Source organism: Aphanomyces invadans, assembly GCF_000520115.1.
Source record: "Aphanomyces invadans strain NJM9701 unplaced genomic scaffold supercont1.9, whole genome shotgun sequence".
Lineage (NCBI taxonomy): Eukaryota > Oomycota > Saprolegniomycetes > Saprolegniales > Verrucalvaceae > Aphanomyces > Aphanomyces invadans.
The window spans coordinates 136167-157178 of record NW_008580154.1 but is presented as its reverse complement, the minus strand read 5'-3'; the positions used below and the strand labels follow the sequence as shown (position 1 = coordinate 157178).

At 57.0% G+C, this 21012-nt stretch overlaps 9 protein-coding genes across 11 annotated transcripts; 3 read left to right on the top strand and 6 right to left on the bottom strand.

Annotated features, from left to right (window-relative positions):
- The first annotated feature begins 80 nt into the window (after positions 1-80).
- On the top strand, positions 81-1765 carry H310_05249 (hypothetical protein). The gene is made up of 5 exons (XM_008869912.1): positions 81-777; positions 834-894; positions 1019-1344; positions 1392-1512; positions 1557-1765. Exons 1-5 carry the CDS (start codon positions 213-215, stop codon positions 1591-1593), a joined length of 1110 nt encoding a protein of 369 aa, XP_008868134.1. The 5' UTR covers positions 81-212; the 3' UTR covers positions 1594-1765.
- H310_05248 (hypothetical protein) lies at positions 1668-2205 on the bottom strand (the record flags this gene model as incomplete). Its single annotated transcript, XM_008869911.1, has 2 exons — positions 1668-2090; positions 2137-2205. The coding sequence occupies 2 exons, from the start codon at positions 2203-2205 to the stop codon at positions 1668-1670; spliced, it is 492 nt and encodes a 163-aa protein (XP_008868133.1).
- A 459-nt stretch (positions 2206-2664) lies between these two features.
- On the bottom strand, positions 2665-5523 carry H310_05247 (hypothetical protein; the record flags this gene model as incomplete). Its single annotated transcript, XM_008869910.1, has 10 exons — positions 2665-3087; positions 3147-3415; positions 3516-3674; positions 3844-3960; positions 4015-4267; positions 4449-4514; positions 4559-4787; positions 4880-5034; positions 5082-5282; positions 5353-5523. 10 exons carry the CDS (start codon positions 5521-5523, stop codon positions 2665-2667), a joined length of 2043 nt encoding a protein of 680 aa, XP_008868132.1.
- A 389-nt stretch (positions 5524-5912) lies between these two features.
- Positions 5913-7191, bottom strand: H310_05246 (hypothetical protein). Its single transcript, XM_008869909.1, has 7 exons — positions 6967-7191; positions 6833-6907; positions 6642-6775; positions 6534-6591; positions 6397-6484; positions 6175-6344; positions 5913-6127 (listed from the first exon to the last, which is right to left on the bottom strand). The coding sequence occupies exons 1-7, from the start codon at positions 7168-7170 to the stop codon at positions 5996-5998; spliced, it is 861 nt and encodes a 286-aa protein (XP_008868131.1). The 5' UTR covers positions 7171-7191; the 3' UTR covers positions 5913-5995.
- Positions 7192-7409: 218 nt separating this feature from the next.
- H310_05245 (hypothetical protein) lies at positions 7410-9929 on the top strand. Its single transcript, XM_008869908.1, has 8 exons — positions 7410-7607; positions 7663-7746; positions 7801-7979; positions 8045-8299; positions 8359-9301; positions 9381-9473; positions 9543-9662; positions 9712-9929. The coding sequence occupies exons 1-8, from the start codon at positions 7452-7454 to the stop codon at positions 9910-9912; spliced, it is 2031 nt and encodes a 676-aa protein (XP_008868130.1). The 5' UTR covers positions 7410-7451; the 3' UTR covers positions 9913-9929.
- Positions 9930-10148: 219 nt separating this feature from the next.
- H310_05244 (AGC/PKA protein kinase) lies at positions 10149-12795 on the bottom strand. The gene is made up of 7 exons (XM_008869907.1): positions 12334-12795; positions 11959-12280; positions 11489-11880; positions 10871-11395; positions 10733-10828; positions 10532-10677; positions 10149-10484 (listed from the first exon to the last, which is right to left on the bottom strand). Exons 1-7 carry the CDS (start codon positions 12754-12756, stop codon positions 10229-10231), a joined length of 2160 nt encoding a protein of 719 aa, XP_008868129.1. The 5' UTR covers positions 12757-12795; the 3' UTR covers positions 10149-10228.
- Positions 12796-13254: 459 nt separating this feature from the next.
- H310_05243 lies at positions 13255-16000 on the top strand. Of its 2 annotated transcripts, XM_008869905.1 has the most exons (9): positions 13255-13455; positions 13505-13708; positions 13755-13909; positions 13953-14181; positions 14316-14381; positions 14437-14800; positions 14845-15243; positions 15338-15600; positions 15657-16000. In XM_008869905.1, the coding sequence occupies exons 1-9, from the start codon at positions 13294-13296 to the stop codon at positions 15801-15803; spliced, it is 1989 nt and encodes a 662-aa protein (XP_008868127.1). In that variant the 5' UTR covers positions 13255-13293; the 3' UTR covers positions 15804-16000. The 2 variants fall into 2 exon arrangements, with proteins under 2 accessions (XP_008868127.1, XP_008868128.1); XM_008869906.1 differs by having other exon boundaries at positions 13255-13708.
- Positions 15704-18572, bottom strand: H310_05242. 2 transcript variants are annotated; one of them, XM_008869904.1, is made up of 12 exons: positions 18395-18572; positions 18246-18339; positions 17910-18195; positions 17448-17680; positions 17335-17386; positions 17238-17290; positions 17083-17174; positions 16902-17025; positions 16808-16852; positions 16650-16753; positions 16393-16605; positions 15704-16344 (listed from the first exon to the last, which is right to left on the bottom strand). In XM_008869904.1, exons 1-12 carry the CDS (start codon positions 18433-18435, stop codon positions 15894-15896), a joined length of 1788 nt encoding a protein of 595 aa, XP_008868126.1. In that variant the 5' UTR covers positions 18436-18572; the 3' UTR covers positions 15704-15893. The 2 variants fall into 2 exon arrangements, with proteins under 2 accessions (XP_008868126.1, XP_008868125.1); XM_008869903.1 differs by having other exon boundaries at positions 15704-16605.
- Positions 18573-19370: 798 nt separating this feature from the next.
- On the bottom strand, positions 19371-20331 carry H310_05241 (hypothetical protein; the record flags this gene model as incomplete). Its single annotated transcript, XM_008869902.1, has 4 exons — positions 19371-19676; positions 19769-19888; positions 19941-20249; positions 20311-20331. The coding sequence occupies 4 exons, from the start codon at positions 20329-20331 to the stop codon at positions 19371-19373; spliced, it is 756 nt and encodes a 251-aa protein (XP_008868124.1).
- Positions 20332-21012: the final 681 nt, after the last annotated feature.

Below are 21012 nucleotides of genomic sequence, written 5' to 3'. Positions count from 1 at the left end.
CGGGGATGGGCGGCGCCGCTCGAAACGGTGGGGCAAATGCTTACTGTGTAACGGTTGTTCGTGGGGCAAACCCGAATTGGGACAAATGTAACGCGACGCCGACCGACTGACCGCCATCCCCGCCGTGGCAAGGCCAACGTCATGTGGTAGCGTCGAAAGCGGCGGCGCCTGGGCTCTTGTCGCTCCTGGCGTGGTCATGCCATGAGTTCCATATGTGTGTTGCCACCTCGATCCGAGCAACGTGCTCGGCACGAAACGTACCTTCGACCACGGCGAGGAAAAATGCACGACAAAGATGGCCGTCGATGGTGCGACGGCCTTTGCGTGCGTCTTCGACTCAAGTTGGCGCATCAGGTTGTAGTCGTTTGGCGCTAAGAATAGCAAGGGTTTCGTGTGTCGTTTCGATTTACTCGAGGAACGCCGGCAGCGGCACTGACGGCGGGATGGAAAAGGTGTCGCGGACGATTGCAGTGCGCCAACAGCAGCCGCCCAAGACGAACCACGCAACGTCGCCGAATAAGGTTGCAGCCAAGCTCAAGGCCGCCGCCAAACAGCCCGTCAAGACAAACAACAAATTTGAGCTCGCCGATGTATTTGCTACGTCTCGGCTGCGAGAGCTGCAGAAGAACACCAAGAGCAGCGCTTGCAAGGTCAAACCTGCCGTGAAACCAGCGGGCGACACTCTATCCAACCAGGGGGAGTCGAGCCCGACCAAACCTCGCTCGACAGGGGCATTCAAGGTGCGGCCGATCGAGAAGACCAAGTTCCGATACTTTTGTACGTCCCCACACTCCTTCGACGGATTCCCCTCACTCGTTGCGACGGGTGTCCAGACGACCGGGCGGACTTGCCGCTGCGCGTCAACTTTTCCGGCGCCGTTCGCAAAGTGCAATGGTACGTACGACTAGTCCATGTTGGCTACACGGGGCGGCTACATCAGCGTATGCTGTTGGACGGCCGCTGGTTAGCTTTGAGTGGCGCGGCACGTGCGTGGGGGGGGATTCATGGATCGTGCTAGGCAAGTGGACATCACGCAGATCGACTACACGCACTACTTGCCGCTGTTCTTCGAAGGCCTGCGGGAACTCGACGAGCCATACCGATTTCTTGCGCTCAACGGGACGATGGACATGCTGGAAAAGGGCGGCGACCGCCCCCTCGCTTGCATCCCGCACCTCGTGATCCCGATCAAACAGAACCTCATGACGCGGCACCCCACGATCCTGTGCATCCAGATGAAGGTCCTACAGAAACTCGTGCTTTCGTGTCCGTATGCTGGCGAAGCCCTCGTGCCATACTACCGCCAGATCCTGACAATTTTCAACTTGTTTGTGACCAAGCGAGGCACGTCGGTCGATGGCTGGCACCACGACTCATGCCGTCTCTCCTAGTCAACTGCGGCGACGCCATCGACTACGGCCAGCGGCGAGACGAGAACCTCGGTGACTTGATCATCGAGACGCTGTACATTTTAGAACGGCACGGCGGCGAAGACGCCTTCGTCAACATCAAGTACCGATGGTCCATCTCACATGGCGTCATGCGCTCCTGTGTAGGTATATGGTACCCACGTACGAAAGCTGCATGGCATAAGGTCGTCGCCGACACCCCGTGGGGACACACAAACTTGATTCAACAAATTCGCAATAAATACAAACGGCATAGCATCATGTGCATGGCGTACACTGCGTCGGCGGCCATCGACACAGCATCCCGAGGCCGCGCGTGGCATACATCTTTGCACACGCGTTGTTCGTGCTGTGCACACGCCGCAGGGCGTCGGATACGAGTCGGTGTTCTGTCCATGTGAGTGGCTGTCGGTGGAGGTGTAGCTTGTCGAGGCACGTGATGATGAGTTGGCACGCACGGGCACCGTCAGCTTTGCTGCATGCAAACGGCACCACCTTGAACAGAAGCTCCTTTATCGTGACGTCGTCTGTGTCAGTAGTTGCTGTGGAAATGGTTCGTGCTTGCCGCGCTGTGCGCGTTGGTGACGCGACGTCGCGTCGAGGACGGCCCGTTTGGCACCGTTTGTCGGGTGTCTGTTGATTGTTGGGTTGGACAGGAGGCGGTGGTGGCACGAGGACATGCTGGAGGACACACGTGCATGGGAATATGACGCGTTGCGACGTGTACGTGAGATGGAGGACTGTCATGGCCGTGGATCGAGACAAAGTGGTCGACCGCTCGGGTCTTCTCGACCATGGCGTTCGTCGGCGAGAATTCCGGAATGTCGGTCGACGATCTTGCATTCAACCACGTTTCCCATACAAATCTCAAGCTTCGAGAAATAATATTATTCAAAATCCAGCGCGATTTCGAAAGGGACACAAAGCACCGCGCGCGGCATCGCAGAGATCATGCACGGCCATCATGCGGCTTCTTTGGAGCAAGCGCTTGCCATGCCTCCGCCAACCTGCCTAGAAAACGTCACTCGTGCGGCCTTGTTCATCCCACGACGGGCGGCGTGGATGCATGCGACAGCACGTGTGCAACCCTCCAGTGGGTGATTGAAGTTGGTGGCGCACCTCAATCACGTCACAAGGTCGCCATGTGAACGTTATGCTGCGTGCATTCTGGAAGGCCCGATGGGGTGATATCACACATGAGAAGCCACCGACGCTCATTCTAGTTAAATAGCGATGCTCTCGTGCAGATCGACCACTAGGGCGGCGAGACGAGTGGACTGTCGGCCGCCGCGGGGTTGTCAAACGATACGTCGGACGCAGTTACAATCGGCGCGGCAGATACAACTTTGAGCATCCCCAATGCCGACATGATCTTGAGCTTGGACCGTGCGCGACGCCACTTGGCCTGCGACGTCAGGTTGGCGTGGATGCGAAAGCACTCCATGAACTCGTTGATGTTGATCGCGTTGTCGTGGGTCAAGTCGAGCGCGTTCATGAGCTCTTCAGGGTGCGTGAACGGCTTCATCCCGGGCGGCAGGTGCTTGTTGAGGATGTCGATGCCGGCCGTGAGTTCGTTGAGTGTGATTGTCCCGTTCCCATCTTGATCCAACACTTGGAACAGCGCTTGGAGCCGCTTGCGATACCGATACATGTTGTTGAACACGTCGCGCCGGTCGGCCTACGTTTGAATGGCGTGAGCAGTCGCTGGCGACGACAGCGTACCACGTCGGGTGCCACAGGTCCTTCCGGCGTTGCCGCCGCATCGTCGGCACCACACGTGCCACGAGCTTGGTACCGATTCAAAAACTCGACATAGTCGATCGTCTGGTTGGCTTCCGTCGACGTAAGAAGTGGTCGAATGCTGGCCCAGTTGAGGTGCATCTGGAGCGTTTGCTGCATGACGGCATCCCATTGTGCCGTCGACACGCATTGCGTGCTGGACGAATCGACCGCTTGAAATTGGCGAAGGAGGTCCTCGCGGTGTGTCACGATAATGTCAAACAGACCTACACCGAGTGCGCGGTAATGCCCCATCGCGATGACAATCCATCCTCCATGTGCCGCCAACAGTCTCGCAGCAGACACAGCGACCACAACAGGTCGAACCGTCCAGGTTGGTCGCTACCAAATCACTCTCCGACGTTGTCGCCATGTACTGGTAAAACGACGGCTTGGCATCACGGGAACTTGGGATGCGCATGAAACAGCCCAAGTTGTTGGCGACGCCGCAGTAGTTGGACGCAGAAAACAGCGTGACAAGCATCCCTACCGACAGAAACAAGCGATGGCATGAAAAGGTCGAGGTCGGAAGCTGCATGGTGGGGGAGAGCGGGTGGTGGCAGCGCCAAGGAGCGACCCAACGTCCCATGGCGCACGTCCGCTGCCACAGGAAGCAGCGGCGCTTGAGTCGACTCGAGCAGTCGATCAACGGTACCTTTGTCTCCAAATGGCCATGCAAACCCCTGAGGCACACATTCGTGGGAACGAATGATCCAGTCGAGGTTGTTGTGCGCCATGAACTTGTGGACATGGTGCGCGCCGTAGTAGATGCCTACAGACCGCCACGAGTCACACGTGTCGATCGACACAAATGCAAATGTCGGACCGGCGCCACGGCGGTTCTCGACCCAGTCCGCGCCCGTCGTCATCGGATCGCTCCACAGAATGTCCTGGACGATTTGGTTTTGTTTGAACTGCGCTTTCTCGAGGGGCGGACTCGTGGATTTCGGACGCGTCTTGAAGCGGCACACGTCGTAGTCGGCGCGGGGAATCGCGTTCATTTCGTCGAGACGGAACGTGTGGTGGCGCGGGACCCCGCCATGCACGATCAGAATCCGCTTGTTCAACACGACCGCGAGCTACGATGACAGCAGCGTCAGGCGATCAAAGGTTCAAGGCCATGGCGCACGCCAGAGATCGGCCTCGCGCATGCATGCAGCACAAGCTAGTCCAAGCTGGAACGGGGCATGTCCACGCGATATTCCTCGAGAGCGCCGTCGACGACCCCCTCGCACTCACGAACATCCTCACCCATCGTACCGGCAGCCACGAAAACACATACCCAAACGTGTCGAACACGTCTGCATCGTACTTGGCCATGCATTCCTACAAGCGCGATAAACAACCAGGTCGCATGGCGCGCGACGCACCTTCATGAATCCCATGGACGCATTGATGAACTTGTCCTCGTGGTTGCCTCGATTCACGTGGACAGCCTCGGGGTAGACCAGCATGAACGCAAAGACGAGGAGGGCGCATTCGACGCCACGCGGGCCGCGATCGACCAAGTCGCCGTTGAACACGTACGGGTTCGTCGGGGACGGCAACCCGTTTGCGTCGAAGATCAGCAGCAAATCGTCCAATTGCCCGTGTATATCCCTAAGACAGAGCAACGTTCGACAGTCGAAGATATGTCCTCGAGACACACAGGACAACGCAGGCGATGGAGAATTCTGGCGCGATCGACGTACCCGACGACCGTGATGTGGGGGTGGGGCGCGATGTCAAGATAAGTGACATTTGGTTTGTCCTGCAGCATCGCGAGCGTCGAAAAGAGAATCTGCATCGCGTAGTCGCGATGAAGGGGTTGGTGGCGCTTGAACCCATCGACGAGGTCGATGGCGTTCTACGCAGCGGTCCCGGTCGGAGGAAGGGATCGCGGCATGCACGAACCTGTGGCGTCAATGGGTTGTCCAACCGAATACCCTTGTACATGTCGGAGATATCGATTTGGGCTCGAGACATCGCCATGCTCAACTGATTGCTCGACAAACTGTTGTCGTCTCGGCTGGGCATGTACTCGTGGAGGGCGTGGAGGAACGACGTGAGTTCGAGCAAGTCGGATTCTTCGCGCGTCTCCAAGTCATTGAACAACTACAGTCATCACCGCCATGACGATCCCTTGCCGTGGATGCAACGGCATGAACGGAATGTTGGAACGAACCTTCCACTGCGTCAACGAGAACCGATCGTCTGTCGACCCCGTCGACGTCGATGCAGGAGATGCAGGTTCAGACCCTCCGCATCCAGGAGAGGAAGGAGGTGGCGTTGGCACCTCAGCGCAGTCTCCATGGAAGCTCTTCTCCTTCACGGCACGGCTCGGCGAGTTGCCCATGTCGACTGCAATGGCGAGAGACGTCGCTTTCAACTTTGGTATACAAAATCCAAGACATTCCGTTACAGCCCACGTCACAACACGAACTGTCAAACATCCACTTAATTAAGGGAAATCCACGTCGTCCTCGCTCGTGACAGTCAACTGGACGGTCGTAAAAGCGTCTGCCCTTGACCTACAATTCTTCGACAAGCCTTCAATTCGAGTCCATGTCACCTTTGTGGCACTTCCTTCGTTTTGGAACCAGGCTCGAGAGAATGGCAGAGAAACGTTGAGTTGTCTACACTACGGGTGAAGTTTCGCCTGCCGTGGTGGACTGGACGGGGGGCCTGTTCGCGGATAATGTATGGGTTTTAGTATACTGTGGGCGTAACCATTAACAAGGGTGATGGCAGTAGCATCTCCCATTTTCCTTATAAAGTGACTAGAACTGTGGTTGTGGCACCCATGCATTCGACAGGCACCTATGGAGTCACGAGAGCCCCACAGCAAGCTTGCGATACTTGGCGAGGATTTCACCGACGCTGGCGTCGGTGGGGGTGTTCAAGATGCTCTCCTTCTTCAGCTTGGGAGCCATGTATTGCCTTGTGTCAAAGCCCTTTTCCTGTGCACGCAGCCGTGACTTCACTGAATGAATCGCGCACGTCGTACCAGAGCCGCAATCGCGTCGTTGCCGGCCTCATTCAAACAGCTTCTGCCTTGGCCTGGCGACTGCATTCGATTCGCATTCGGTGACTCGTCCGACTCGGTCTTGGAGCGAGCAACCACTGACTGATGCAATAGCCCCTTCAAGCTCTCGGCACTCATCCCAATCGCAATTCCTGTTGACGACGCCACAAACGCATGATCCAGCAAGTCAACGGCCACACGTACCTCCTGTTTGACGAAGCGGTTTCTTCTTCGCAAACGCGGCCGACGCGTTGAGCTCTGACGTGACGGGATTGAAGTGCCGCGACGCCGACTTGGCACAACAACCGCATGACCAAGCAACACGAGCGAGATATTCGTACCGTGGGGCGATGGCCGAACGTTATTGGCTTCTTAACTGCCTCGTGTTGTGTTGGTGGCCTGCATCAAGCTCGGCGCATGAGCACGTTATCGGTGAACGCTTGGCGTACGAAGATCGGCGGGTTGACGCCGCGTATGGCTTGGCGATTGAAATGGACGCATGGTACGCTGGAAAGCTCACCGCCACATGTGACGAGTTGGCGTCGTGAAAGACGTGCGGCTGTCGCTGTGGCGGAACTCGAATCTGCCAAACCGACCGACGTCAAACCATGGGATCAAGTGCACAGGCAGCAGTCCGTACGTCAGTGTGGTTGTGTGGATTTTGAGCCGTCCGAGGGGTAGTAAAGGGAGTTCGTTTAGCGTTTAATTGAGGGTTCTACAAGTGACAACGGCGCCATGATCATGTGCTCCATACACGCGTGGCGGCCATACTACCTTGTTGAACGCAGCGAGGGCTATATCGTCTTGGAGCTGTCTGTCGGTGCAAAACGGGTTGTCGTCGTCGATCTTGGGTACTCGCGTGCGCTTCTTCGACAGCGTTGACAGAGCTAGTTCGTTCTTTCGCATGGCTTTGAGTTCGCGAAGCATCTTCCGCTCCCTCGCGACTTCGTCCGCCGTTAGCGGCGGCGGTCGCGGCATCTTGCCGAGTGTCGTTTCGTTGTCCAATCACTGAGATGGAGGACGGACTACATAGCAGCAAATCGTATCGAACTCTATTTATATTAAAATCGTAAGTGTTTAATTCAATGAAGTAGCATTAAATTGTGCTGAATTAAAAATGTCACACTGCGACCGTGTCGATTCTCGTCGTCGTGCACATCCCTCCCCACCAGATCCAAATGGACCAATCACATCGCCCACAATACATTTTTAGCCAGGTCTTGACGAGGTTGTCAACTTCGCCAGCAGCGGCGGCTGCGATGGAGTCCGACACGAAGGATCCGCGGCATGCAAAGACAGTTCGACGGCCAACGAGAGCACCTCAAGAGAACATAGCGTGTGCAGTCACCCCACCGAGCACTCCACCGTCGCCAGGATCATCGTGGGTCGGCCCCACCACGCCAGTTGTCCCTCCAGTACGTTGTTCTCCTCATTTTGAACTAATCTACGGCATCACAACTCATCGGATAGAACATTGTGGACCGCTCGGTGCAAACCAGAAGTCAGTTCCGCGTGACAATTGCAGCTGATGCACAGGGTTCACCCATTTCTGAGGTAGGCAGGGACTGGTCTCCACATCTGCACACACTGGCCATGAACGCGGAGCAGGTGCGAAGCAGTGGCTGGTCGAGCCCTCGCGCGCTGCCATATCGGCCACTCGGCAAACCCGACTTGAACATGAAACTCTCTCCAAATCTTCGTTCCGCCAACGTGCGCAACGAAAGCCAAACCAAAGGAGGAGGATCTCCCAAGAGCAACGAACTCCGACTGGACGAGCCGACAACATCGTATGTCCCGCATGTCCTGCGTCGTGCTCTCGAAACCTTCTCATGCACCATCGCTGCATGATTAGAAACGGCAAGGGAAAGGAACCGACGAGTCCGACGTCGGCCTTGTCCATGCCATCGGATGACACGGTCGCCAAAGCGGGACTAAAGCCGCACCTCCCTGCTTACTCACCGCCTGGCATCAAGCACCTGCAATGCCCGGTACGAGTCCAGGCCGATCCGTCCTACGCTTTGCTGCAGCAGGCCATCCGAGATTGCACGGTTCGCGTGTGCGCTGTCAAGTACGGCGGCTGCGCGTTCTCGCATGCGATGATTCCACAGTACGTATGGTCATTTGTCCATCCATTCAAGGGCATTCAACACGATCCTATGGCTACAGTGGGCCGTCAGACGTTGTCCGAGACCCGATGGCACCATCGCTGCCGTCGCCGGAGAAGCCTGTGTACCTCCCTTACACGACGAGAAAACCGCAGAGCTCTCCGCCCGTCGCGCCGCTCGCCACTCTCCACGACTTTATGGTCGAAGCGGAAATGAACGCGAAGCAAAAGAACGTGTCAACGAGCCCCAGCAACCGGTCCTTGCGAATGTCCTCGCAATGCAGCCCCTGCCACTTGCGCTCCCCGCCGCACTCGCCCCATCGCTTGCACAATCAGATTCGGCTCCCCCTCCATCCCGCGCCAGTGCTCCTGTCGTCGTCAGCAGATGCGGTCGACGCGGCTGCCTCCCTCTCGGACGCTCGCGTCGCCTACGTGGACTCGCTCAGCAAGTCACTCGACAGCGTGCTGGCCCCCATAACCTCGCATCACCCCCATCGCCTGAGCTCCTACACGCCGCTTCACCAGTCCATGGTGCCCGATTTACCTCTGTGCAACAGCAACAACTCGCCGCTATCTTTCGTACAGTCCTCATTGACCAGTCCCCCAACAGCATCCGCACCCCCTGCTCACACGTCTCCATGCCACGGCATTGAGCGGCTTCAGATCGTGATCGACGCCCGGGAAGAGGCCAAGCAAATTTTCTCGAGGGATTTGCTCGCGATCTTGCGGTCACTCGATCAAGGGCGATGGTCGTGTTTCTGCCTCAAGTACGCTGCCTTTCAACCCGACCGAGATCTGCACATGGCGCTCTTTCACATGAACGACGTGTCCGAATCCACGCGACGGCACAACATGGAAGCTGCCGCCGCGAACGCATCCACGTGGTTTACAGGTCTCCTGGCCATTGTCGCCAAGTTTACGAGCCCCGCCGCCAGTTCTTCTTCTACTTCGTCGTCGGCGGCGCCCCCGCCTGCATGCGCCTTTATCCTCCATACCATTCGTCAGGTACTGTGCGCTGCATGCCGTTCGAGGACCCCGGACGACGCTGACGATGCATTGTGCGTTCATGCTGGGAATGGCGCAGGTGGTCCAAAGTGGGCATGAGCTCCACCGAGCCGTCCTGTACAGCATTGTGCTATGTTTGGAAGATGCGGAACTCCAGCTCGAGTCTACGCAGGTACTAGCGTCGAGTTCGACGTCTGCCTGCTGAGGCCAAGTCCAAGCAATGACGAGTGATGTGTTGTAGGCGGTCCTGAAGTACTTGCGCGGTGTTGTCCAGGTGTCGCTGAGCGAGTGGGAAGCGTTCTTCTCCGGGGCCCATTTGCAACTACCGCGAGAAGTGCTCGACCACCGCGCCCACGTCGAGGTTGGTAGCTGATTCGTGATGTGTCTGACATGCGAGAATGGATGGTCAGCATGCCGCACGAAAACGCAGCAAAATCAACTTTTCCAAACTCAAACAAGTCATTCGGACCAAGGGAATGATGGAGGCGCTGGTGAAGCCCCGCATGCACTTAATCCACCGCCAGAGTCTCGCACCCGTCGCAGGAGTCGTCCCACCCCCCTCCGTTGGAGCTATCCCGCCGACCACCGTCCACCTCAAAACTAAACTATAAATCGATTGTTGTTCCAACGTTCGGTCGCGTGCCTCCATGCACAGCATGGCGACGATCTCGAAGCTGTCTGTGAGGGCCTCACCCGCTAGGTTACCGGCACTTCAAGAGATGCCTAACGATACGTCGACAGGTCCAACCGCGCTGGCGATCTTGCCCATGGGGATCCAAGGGCGAATGGGGTGTCCGCCGAAAACCACGGAGCGCTACCATCGTGGAGCACCTCGACAATGAATGGCCTGGACGCGACACGGCGGCGGTACACAACTTACGGCCACCACGACCGTCTCGACGTTGCGATTGTCTATCTCTCTATGTGCTAGAATTCGGGGTCCCACGAGCACGGGGTTACGTCCTTGAGCTCGTCGAGTATTCGTTCAAAGTTGGACGAGTCCATGTTGTTCTTGAGCTGGGGCACGATCGGCGGCGTCAATCTGTGCTTGAGGAGGCCGTCCCAGTCATAGCCCGAGAACCACCGGTGGTTGATGATGTCGCCGACGCCGTGCTTTAGGTTGCCGAGCCGCCGCACGGGGTTTTGAGTCAACAGTTTCTGCACCAAGTCTATGCACGTCCGACTACCACAGCAACTCGTCGCGCGCTGTCGATCCATCGAGGGAGGTACCTGAAGTGGACAGGGAACTTGATGTTGCCCGTCAGGACGAGCGAATACACTTGCATCGGGTCATCCGCAAAGAACGGCACAGTGCCAGCAATCAGTTCGTAGATGAGGACGCCGAGGGCCCAGTAGTCGACCGCTTTGTCATGCCCCTACGAGACAACGCCGCGTGAGCCAAACGCGGCCAACGTGCGACTCGCCACGCACTCGATTCAGGATGATCTCGGGGGCCAAGTAATCCGGGGTGCCGCACAATGTCCACGTCCGTTCGGGAACGACTTTGGCGAGCCCTAAATCCACGACCTAGCGTACCATGAGCGATGCAAACGGTGTCGTCGGCCCCACCTTGAGGAATCCGTGGGCGTCAAGGATGAGGTTCATGTCGTCCAAGTCTCGATACGCAATCATTTTTTGATGCATGTGCTCAAAGGCGAGGACGACGGACGCGACGTAAAACCTCGCGGCGGCCTCTTCGAACCGCTCGCGGCGGCGGAGGAACGTAAAGAGCTCGCCGCCGAGGGCCAGCTCGAGGAGAAAATACACAAACATGTCGTCTTTGTACGTGTGGTGGAGCTTGAGGATGAACGGGTGGTCCAGCATCATCATGACCCTCTTTTCGTTCACGACGTGATCTTTGAGATTGTTTGCAACGATGTGCGACTTGACGAGGCATTTGAGAGCAAAGGTTTGGTCGGTCGGGGGATGTCGGACGAGCTTGACGCGACCGAATGCGCCGCTCCCAAGCGCGTGCATGATCTCGAGGTCCTCAAACGGGATGTCGAGCTTGTACTTGATGCTGTGCGTCTTGGAGCTGTCCGTGAGCGAGTTCTTCTTGGGGCTCGGCGGGGCGTCTGGGCGGTCCATCAATTCCTACACGTCGAATACCACGTGCGATGTCACGGCCAAGAGCGGCGACGACATGCCCATGAAGACGCCACGATCCAAACACGGGCCACAACCCACCTGCAGCGACCCGAGCATGGCGCTGAAATGCTCGCGCGACAGCACGAGCAGCTGAACGTCCGTCGTTGATGTACATGTAGCGCTTCTTGTTTCATCTTTGAACAGCGCGAGCTCGCCAAAGTGGTCGCCGCTCGACATGACGCGAACAAATTCGTCCGTCGCAGTGACCGGGTTGACTTTGGTCACTTGGACCTCGCCCGACGTGATCACGTAAAAGTGTTCACCCATCTCGCCTTCGCGAAAGAGGACTGTGTTGGACTCGTACTCTTCCCACTGCATCGCGGCCGCGACACGGATGACCTCGGCCGAGCTGAGCTTCTTCAGCACTTCAACTTGCCGGAGGAACTCGACCGCTTTCGCGTGCCGCATCGCTTCGTGCGTGGTGCAAATTTCTACGCACAGCCACGCGCCGATCAGTCCATCCACTCCATTCCTTGCTCCTTGTCAACGTCATCGGAAGTACCACCGACCTCGAAAGTCGTTGCGATCGAGAGCCCATAGCACCACGGACGATTTGGATTTGATTGTGGCCGCGCGCGGCGTGTTGCAAAGCAACGCCAGTTCGCCGAACCCCATCCCCGACGTGAGTGCGCCGTACTTGATGGGCGGATTTGACTTGACAGACACGAGGATGTCGAGTGTGCCGCTCTGGACAACGTAGAAGTGCTCGCCCTGGTCGCCTTGTGTGATGATCTCGACGCCGGCCTCGTGCTCGCGGCACTGGAACGCGTCGACGCAGTCAGTTTGTTCCCCTTGGGACAGGCCTTGAAACAAGATGTTGTTTTGGATCGCCTAGCACATGGGGAGTGAGTGGACATGGCTGCGATGCGGCAGGGGCGGCGTACTTTCAGAATGAGCTCTTTCGACCCGTCCGACTTGGGGTACACGACCTTCTTGTACTTGGTCGGCGCCTTGTGCATCACCTCCGCCGACACTTCGACACGGCGCTTCTTGGCAGGATCCACGGACTTGCGCTCGTGAGCTTTCGACGCAAACGACGACGCCGACGGCTGCTGCGACACGATCAGTGGATGCATCGGCCCGCCTTTCAATAGGCTCGGTCGCCCCACTTGGCTCGGACGGGTCGATTTTGAAATCTCATGGGACTTGGTCAAGTCCTGGGACGCCTTGGCTGCCAAAGCTTCCGCGGACGCTTTGGATGCCTCCAGCGATTTGGCGAGTGCCTGCAATCGCTGGATCTCGGCCTCCTTCTCCTCGAGCGCCTGCCGTAGACTGGCCACTTCCTGCGTGGACGCGCCTGCGCCCATCGGTCAGCGACGGCTCGTGTGGGGAATGCAGAGTGGTTTCCGCCACTGCGTTATTTTGGTACATCGGTTACGCTTGACTGCCAAAGTGCATTGCGTCCGCCCCGTTTCGTCCATATTTTCCGAATGTTGTATATGTATATCATACAAAATCCAAGTTCCATGGAGTTTAAAACGACTAGTACACGAAAAAACATGAATTCGGTGGTTTAAAGCCGAGTTGCGGAATGCATGTATCACACGCGTGCAAGTATTAATAGTAGATTTGATTCTCCCCAGAATGCTTGCATACACAATCCAAGTAAAATGGAATTCAAACGGAAAGATAGTACGCAATTTAAGAAAAAGATGTCACATTGGACTGAAAAGACTCGGTTGAAGCAAAGGATTTAATTGCGGAATGCATGTACGTTTCTGTTGCGGAAAAGTAGCGGTCGGGCTTCCGGTTGATGTTGGAGATTATCCGGATGTTCCTCTCTCGACTTTACACAGTAGGACCACGATGACTCCAGGAGGCTGGTGGTCACTTCACGCAAGGCCATGGGCAACTCGCAGGGCAAGACCACGCAGCCAGCAGGAAAGGACAAGCCCGCGACGCCATTCAAGGCCAAGCCTCTTGTGGCAGCAGCTCTTCCTACCGCTGCACCAGCAGATCCAATTGTTGCACCCGCGCCGGTCGACGACATGGGCACGCAATGGAAGGTTCACGTCACCAGTGGGGTGCTTCCGCAAAGGTTGATGTTGTGTGTAGCTGTTTAACGATTTGGAGAACCGAGAAGAAGCTGCAGCGTTCGGTCTCCAGCGCTTCTTACAAGCCCTGCATGATCACATGCCAGCGACAGCGTCGGACAAGAACGATCGCAGCTTGGACGACTTCTTGTCCGATGCCACGACCAAGATCAACATCACAGACATGTACAAAGGTGTGCATTTTGACGAGACGCTGACCCTCCAAGTACGCCTCCATCTTTTTTTTTCCAGACTCGGTTGACATGCACCAGAATGTGATCGACTTGATCGACAGCTACAAGCGCCATGCCAAGCTCCACAAGGAGTACGTGATGCAAGTGCTCCGCCAGGCCGCGTCGCTGTTCCAGTCACTCCCGAACCTGCACATGATCAACGTCGCACCCGCCAAGCACATCACCATCGTCGGGTAGAATTCCGCCATGTCTCCGTCCCCGTGACGAATGTGACAGGGATCTGCATGGCCAACTCGACGACCTGCTCTTGATCCTGCGAGAGAACGGCCTTCCATCGCCCGACAACCCGTACGTGTTTAACGGCGACTTTGTTGACCGAGGCAAGTCGTCGATCGAAGTGTGCGTCGTCCTCTTTTGCTTTGCTGTGTTGTACCCGCACTCGGTGTTTTTAAACCGTGGCAACCATGAAGACCGCGCCGTCACGCAAAAGTTTGGCTTCTACAAGGTACAGAGTTGGTTTGACGATGCGTGCCACACCTTTCGCCCTGCGCGAAGCGACCGACTCGTCATGACGTGCCTTCCCTCGGCTCTTCTTGACCCTGCCACCGTCCTTTGAACGCGCTCTATGCGCTGCTGTAGGAATGCATTGAAAAGTACGATGAAGAAGTATTCAGCTTGTTTTGCCACTGCTTTCGGTACCTGCCCGTACGTCTATGCCCAACTCAACTGCGACTTGCATGAACGGGGGCGTCAACTTTAGCTTGGCACGATTCTCCAAGATCGCCGCGTCCTGATCTGGCACGGCGGCGTGCCCCGCCAAGCCGTCAAGCTGCAGGACGTGATGGACATTCCCCGCTACGAGTACGATGGCCTTCGCCACACGAACAAGTACATGAAAGCAGCATCGCGCTTGACCAAATTTGAAAAGAACATGCAAATTGTGAGCGACATCCTGTGGAGCGACCCGCGCGCCCAGCACGGCTTTGACGAAAGCCCCCGCGGCGCCGGCATCGACTACGGACCGGACATTGCGATGCGGTTCATGCAAGCAAACCGCCTCGCGCTGATCGTGCGGTCCCACGAGTGCACGCCGCTGGGGTACACGTACCCGTACGGCGAGAAAGGTGTGTGCGCCACATATTGTTGCTCTCGGACTGACGTGGTCTAGCTGGCATGCTCGTGACGGTGTTTTCCGCCAGCAATTACTCGAAAGCAAGCAACATGGGAGCGATCATGCACATCCCGAGCGATGACAACACCGCGCCGTCGTTTGCGCAATACCGCGCATCCGCTTCCGACCACGACTTTATCGGCGCCAACCTCGACGGGTTGTACAGCGTCATTTTGGACTCACGGGATGCGCTCCTCGCGGCCTTTCGCGCGGTCGACGTTCACGGACGCGGCGCCGTGTCGTCCGTCGAGTGGCAAAACATCATGGAAGCCACGCTGCACATGGCGCTGGACTGGGCGACGCTCCAGCCGCTTGTGACGTCGGTTGAGAAGGATGGAAGTGTGGCATATGTGCCGTTCTTGGACCGCTACCAGTCGCAAGCTGCGGTCAATAGAGGTACGACGACTGTCCAGGGTTGTCATCTTTGGAGGGGTCGAGATGGAATGCTCGCGTACGAGGATGGTAATGTAGATGGCGTCGTGTTCTGTAGGCGAAAAAGCCGCGATGAACAAGTTGTACCGCCATCGCGAGCGGCTGGAAATGCTCTTCCACACGATCGACAAAGACAGGAACGGTGTGATTACGATGGAGGAGTTCCAAGATGCCCTCGACGTCCTCAACAAGCACTTGCCCAAGGACATGCTGCCGTTCGAGCACCCCGACCAGCTCATGTCGGTGCTCGACTTCACCAAGGACAACGCGATCAACATCAACGAGTTCCTCGAGAGCTTCCGACTTCATGCGAACCTGACGGTAGGCCACGATGATGAAACGACGAGGGAATCGCTGATCTACTCGTGGCTGGGTAGACGGCGGCCAAGTGGCGCCGCGCCAAAAACAAACTCAAAGCAATGCACCACCTCGGCATGCTCAAGACAGTCGATGCCCCCGCCGCGTTGTTGCTGCACGTGCCAGAAGACGCCGTCGTTTCATCGCCCAGAGTGGCCGCCGCCTAAACGCCGCTGCGTGCGAGACCGTGGCCGGCACAACTCTCGGAGTCTCTCGTCTACAGAGCGCTTTGATATTTGAACTTCTGCATGTCTCTTCTATTGTGTGGCTGCGTAGCCGTCGAGAATCTGGTCAAGTTCAACGTCGATGAGGTGACTCAGCCATCGGAAAAAATGCTTCTCTTCCCGTGCTGGGAGCGCCTTCAACACCAAATCTCGAGTCGTCGCGTGTGGGTGATGGGGAGACTGCGGGAACGACGAGGAAGTCGAGTGAAACAGTTCCTTGGCGTCAGCGTGAAAGCCCTGGTTGAGTTGCTCCCACGTGGGAAGGCACGGCGCGGGGTCCAAGTTGCGCGGACTTGTGAACGCAGGGCTCATCGGCGTGGCGCCTTGGTACGATTTCCCCCGTGGGTTGTCGAATGGGTCGAGAGAGGCCCAGAACCCAACTGGCGACGTGAGACTGAGTAGGTGCTGGTCGTTGTCGGAGGGTGTGTTTGCCGCCGTCGTGGTGTTGATGCGCAGCGACGCAAAGGATGCGGGCAGCGTATGTCTGTACATGGCGTGAGTTGCACAGGAGGCAGCGGGGTGTTGCACCGACCCAGCGGCAGGCTCCGTAGTCGCCACCTTGACACTCGACGGCATCGGAGGCTGTACGTGCAAGTCAAACGCATGATGCATCGCTTGGGTGCACAGGTGTTCCAGCGTCGACGGTGCATCCAAGTCCTCCCGGCACATGATCCTTGCCAGATCATGCAGGAGCACACGTTTCCGCACGCCTTTTTCCACCAACAGCCCTGCAATTCGGAGGTTCCTAGCCCAGACACTGAGCCATCATGGCATCGATACACGTCGTACCGTCGGCACGCCGGGCGCAGCGGGATATGTGTTAGCACGTTTTGAATTTCGTGTTCGACGTTCAGATTGAGGATGTACTGGCGGTCCTCGTCGCTCAGGGGTACCTGCCGCGGCACACAATATCGTCGACACTCGATCGACCGACGACAGGTCCGTACCTTGAGCTGTGGCCAATTGTACCAGCACCAGTCGCACCACGCAATCTACGCAACTGCGCGTTAGGGGCCAAGCTAGTCGTTGGAGCGACAGGACCTCGATCGTGTCGGGGATGGAATACCCATGATCGATTGGAATCAAGTCGTGCTCAGCCCTTCCGTCAGGTGTCCGACGGCGCCGGACGAGCAGATTCGCATCGTTTCGGTCGGTGTTGACTACCCTACGCACGTCGACGACCGACGACTTGCTCGACGATGCCACAACGAAAACGGCCTACCGCATGTCCAAGAGCACGATCTTGTGTACTTGATGCGGCGTAAACAAGCTCGGAGACAAGTCACTGGCAACGTCGTCATGGCGTACAAACTCCTACCCGCCATCCATTGTATTTTTTCATCGCTCTCGTTCGCGTGCCACCACCGATCGGCCTACCTGCAAACTGCCCATTTTGTACAACACCGCGCCGCCGTCGTTGTACTTGAACGCTGTGCCACGAACCAGTCAGGGGGGATGACAGTGGATGGCGCACCAGGGTGTTTGATCTCGGCCAGCGTCGTCGCTGGAACGCTCGCAAAGTGATCCTACTCCACCCCGCTGTGTGTTAGGCGAAATTGGTCGAAAAGGAACGAGACATGGCTTCACCTTGTCCATGAGAAATGCAGCCACTTCCCGCTCGCACGCTTCCCCAGACAACACGCCTTTTCGAAAGCCAGCTTCGCCCAACGGACCAACAAAGCCACGTGGGTTGCACGGGCCAAATGGCTCTTCGTTCTGAGGCTTGAAGCAGCACACTTTACGCTGCGTCGGATCCTTTAGAAAATATGTGCCTCCCGTGCCGTCCATTGCGAGCTCGGGAGTAAACCCCAGGGCTAGACCTAGATTCAAATCAGCGGTTTGGCCCGCGCGTACGAGAGCAGAATGTCTCGAGCCACCAAATGCACAGCAAACAATAGGCTCGTTGCGGAGGTCAAAGGAAATCAACCATCGCTGGCATCGTTTGTGCCACTGGCCATAAAGCAAGCCCGTGACCCAAGCATGCACCACGAGTGGTCTTGCATCCGCGCCACGGTTCGCAGGACCTGGTCGACAAAATGCTCGCGTTACCTTGCATGGCCAGGTGGGCAGCCTTCATGATAGACTTGGGAAACACGTGATTGCCGTAAGGATGGATTGTAAAGAGGTTTGTGCGGTTTTTGCGACCATTGGCAGACAGCACGAGGTCGACAACGACCTTGTCGGCGTAAAGCCCGCATTGCACCATGTTGCGCGCATTGGCAAGCTCGGTGCCTTTGTAATACAGCTGCTGGGCTGCTGTGGGGATGCCAAACATGGCTTGTAGTTGATCTTTCATGTCTTTCACACATGCCCACGGCTTCATCACGAGCTTGATCTGCAGGCAATCGAGTCAATTGGGGAATTCCTTGAGTGGAAAGCACCTACCTTGCGTTCGCGGGGGTCGTTCATGCGATGCATCTGCACGAATACACTGACGCTACCGAGATCACCACTGTCGAAGCCTCCCGGATCCGAGTGCCTACGCTCCCATGGCACGCGTCAGATGTCGATCGCGCGATCGGTCAACAACGTACCATGCATCGTTTGCCAGCGCCTTCACTTGACCCACACGCATGAGGCAAGGGTTCCAAGGTATGACGGAAGACTAGGCTGTGGCGTCGGCGCTGTTGTTGTTGCTCGGACTCACGTTGACGCACACCACCACACACACAAAGGGTAAGAATTCGTCCACGTTAGCTCGAGGCGTTTTCCTGTGGATCGGCAATGGTGGTACCCCAAAAACGGTGCTGAGGGTGGGGGGAGTCCCCCTGAATATGTTGAATGTCGGTCGTTGGAAATGATGGTCTGTGACGGTGACAAGGGAAGGTCGATGATGCAAGCGGATCCCAAAGAAGCGCAGGCTATTCTGCGACGACTCGGCGAATGAAAACGTTTGGGACATACGCAGTGACGACGGCATCATTGCCTTTGATAGTCGGAAGGATTCAATGCCTACCGTGAACCAGCCTGCGCGGGCTGCTGTCAGCACTCCCCTCGGCGCATCTGCATGCCTTCGAGACTCATGACAATGACAGCTTGTTGAGTTTGCCGTTCACATAGGGGATCAGAACCTATCTACCGAATGGAAAGCGGACGCGCCACTCTTGTTTGCACTAATCTGTCTCGGTGACGGGAGGTGCTCTCGACTTTGTCGCCTCTTCGCTGCTTCTCGTGGAACCCATGGCGGCCATGTCCACAAGTTTAGGGAATCAGTCATCAGCCGCGCGCGACCCATGCCCCAGGGACTGCCTGTACAAACAATGCTAAGTGAGTGCTGCATCGTAGCTGCGTGGACGACAAACGTCGGCCAGCATGTAGGCTATGTCCTGGTTTGCGATGAATCGATCCTTCCAGTTTTACGACGACGGCAGCAACTACAGCAGGCGTAGCGTTATCAAGAGTTTTGTCGGGCTGCATCTGGTCATAGGCGTTGGACGCTCGTGGAGATGCGCGGCACCCATCCACTACAAGCTAACACCAGAGCCAGTAGTGTCGATTACGCATGTCTGCCTAACTCAACTTGCCCATTTGGGCCTTCTTCTGGATCGAGTTAAGCGCGAGGAACACACCAGCGTCCACGAGTTTCAGAATCGTAAACGCGCCGCCCACGATGGCGAAGAACGACGTGAGGAACCGAAAGAACGGGATGCGCTCGGGACGCAGCTGGATCGCCAACGGCGACACATCGTACGTGAGGATGGCGGCCGGGACGTCTTCCGACGCGTTGTACTGGTTGGACGTGACCGAGAACTCGTACTCTCGCGAGCGCAAGTCGAGTAGAAAGTTCGAGTCGTCGATGCGGTCGACGCCGACAATCTAGTCGCCACCATGACGCGGTCAGTCATAACTTCACACGCCTTCGTTCATGAAGAACTTGCCTTGAGATAATGCTCGATCGTGATGTTGACGTTCTCGGCGGAAAACGTGCGGTTGTCCAAAGGGAACTGCGTCGCAATCACGCCGCGGCCCGATGGCTTCGCGAGGCGCTGCTCGGCAGTCTTGAACTGACCAAACGAAAAGTGGTGCACCTAGGTGCAGCCCATCCGTCAGGACGCAGAGAGATGACACGAAGGTCCGTACATGATGGGATACGTTGATGTGGGACAAGTCAAACGAGGTGTCCGGAGCTGCGGCTTTGAAGGAGAGTCGCCCAGGCACACGCTGCACCGACAACGCGCCAGACACTTCGCAGCCTTCGTGCGCATCGTCTTCCGAGTCGGTGGTCGCCAGCAGCCCGAGCTGCGCGCCAAACTCCGGGAGCACCTCTTCCGCCAAGTCGCCGTCCGGGTTCAACCGGCGGTAAAACAGGTCCAGAAACAGCAAGAGCGACTCGGGGTTGCGCGGGCCGTTGTAAATGTATCGCGTGAAGGTCCGCCCAAACATGTATATCTGCCCATGCACGCACACCCGGTCAGAAGCGATCGACTTTATTTGGAGATATCGACGGTACCATCATGGACGGGAATGCCATGATTCGCGCGCGGCGGCATAGCTATTGCCGAGCTGCATGAGTAAGCGCTATTCTCGTTTTATTTGGCCTCGTGACACCAGGTTGCGTCACGCCTGCAGTTCCAGCCACGAACTGAATAAGCGCATTGCATAGCAAGCTATCGGTGCTATGAAAAGCATCGAGCTGAGGGTAGACGAGGTCGTCCCACGGAAAACCTTCTCGTCATTGCGTTCCATAGTCACAGGCTGTCATGTAACCCATCAGCCAGGAACTTGCTGTCGCCATGGGGTTTTCAAGGACGCCTCTGACGCAGGGTGTGGCATTGGCGGCGTCGCGTACGCCTCTGCCCTCTCTACTGGAAACTCCTCGCCGTCCAACTCATTCCCCACTGCATCCACACCAGCGCCACACGGCGCAGTTGAATCCCAAACGTACCCGGATGTACCTGACGAGTCGAACGTCGATCCAGCCGTGATGCTGCATTCTCGACATGTTTCGTCGATACGACGACGATGTAGTGACTCGATTAGAACTCAAATACAAAATATGACGTTAACTAATGGGCGGCAGCTTGTCGTGCAGCCAGCATTTCGGACAGCGCTTCGGCAATGCGAGCCCGCAGGGTAACCAAATCGAGCACAATTGCGTCGTTGGCGTGCCCAGCCAATTCGGCTGGGAGTGGGCCGTTGTGGTAAATCAAAT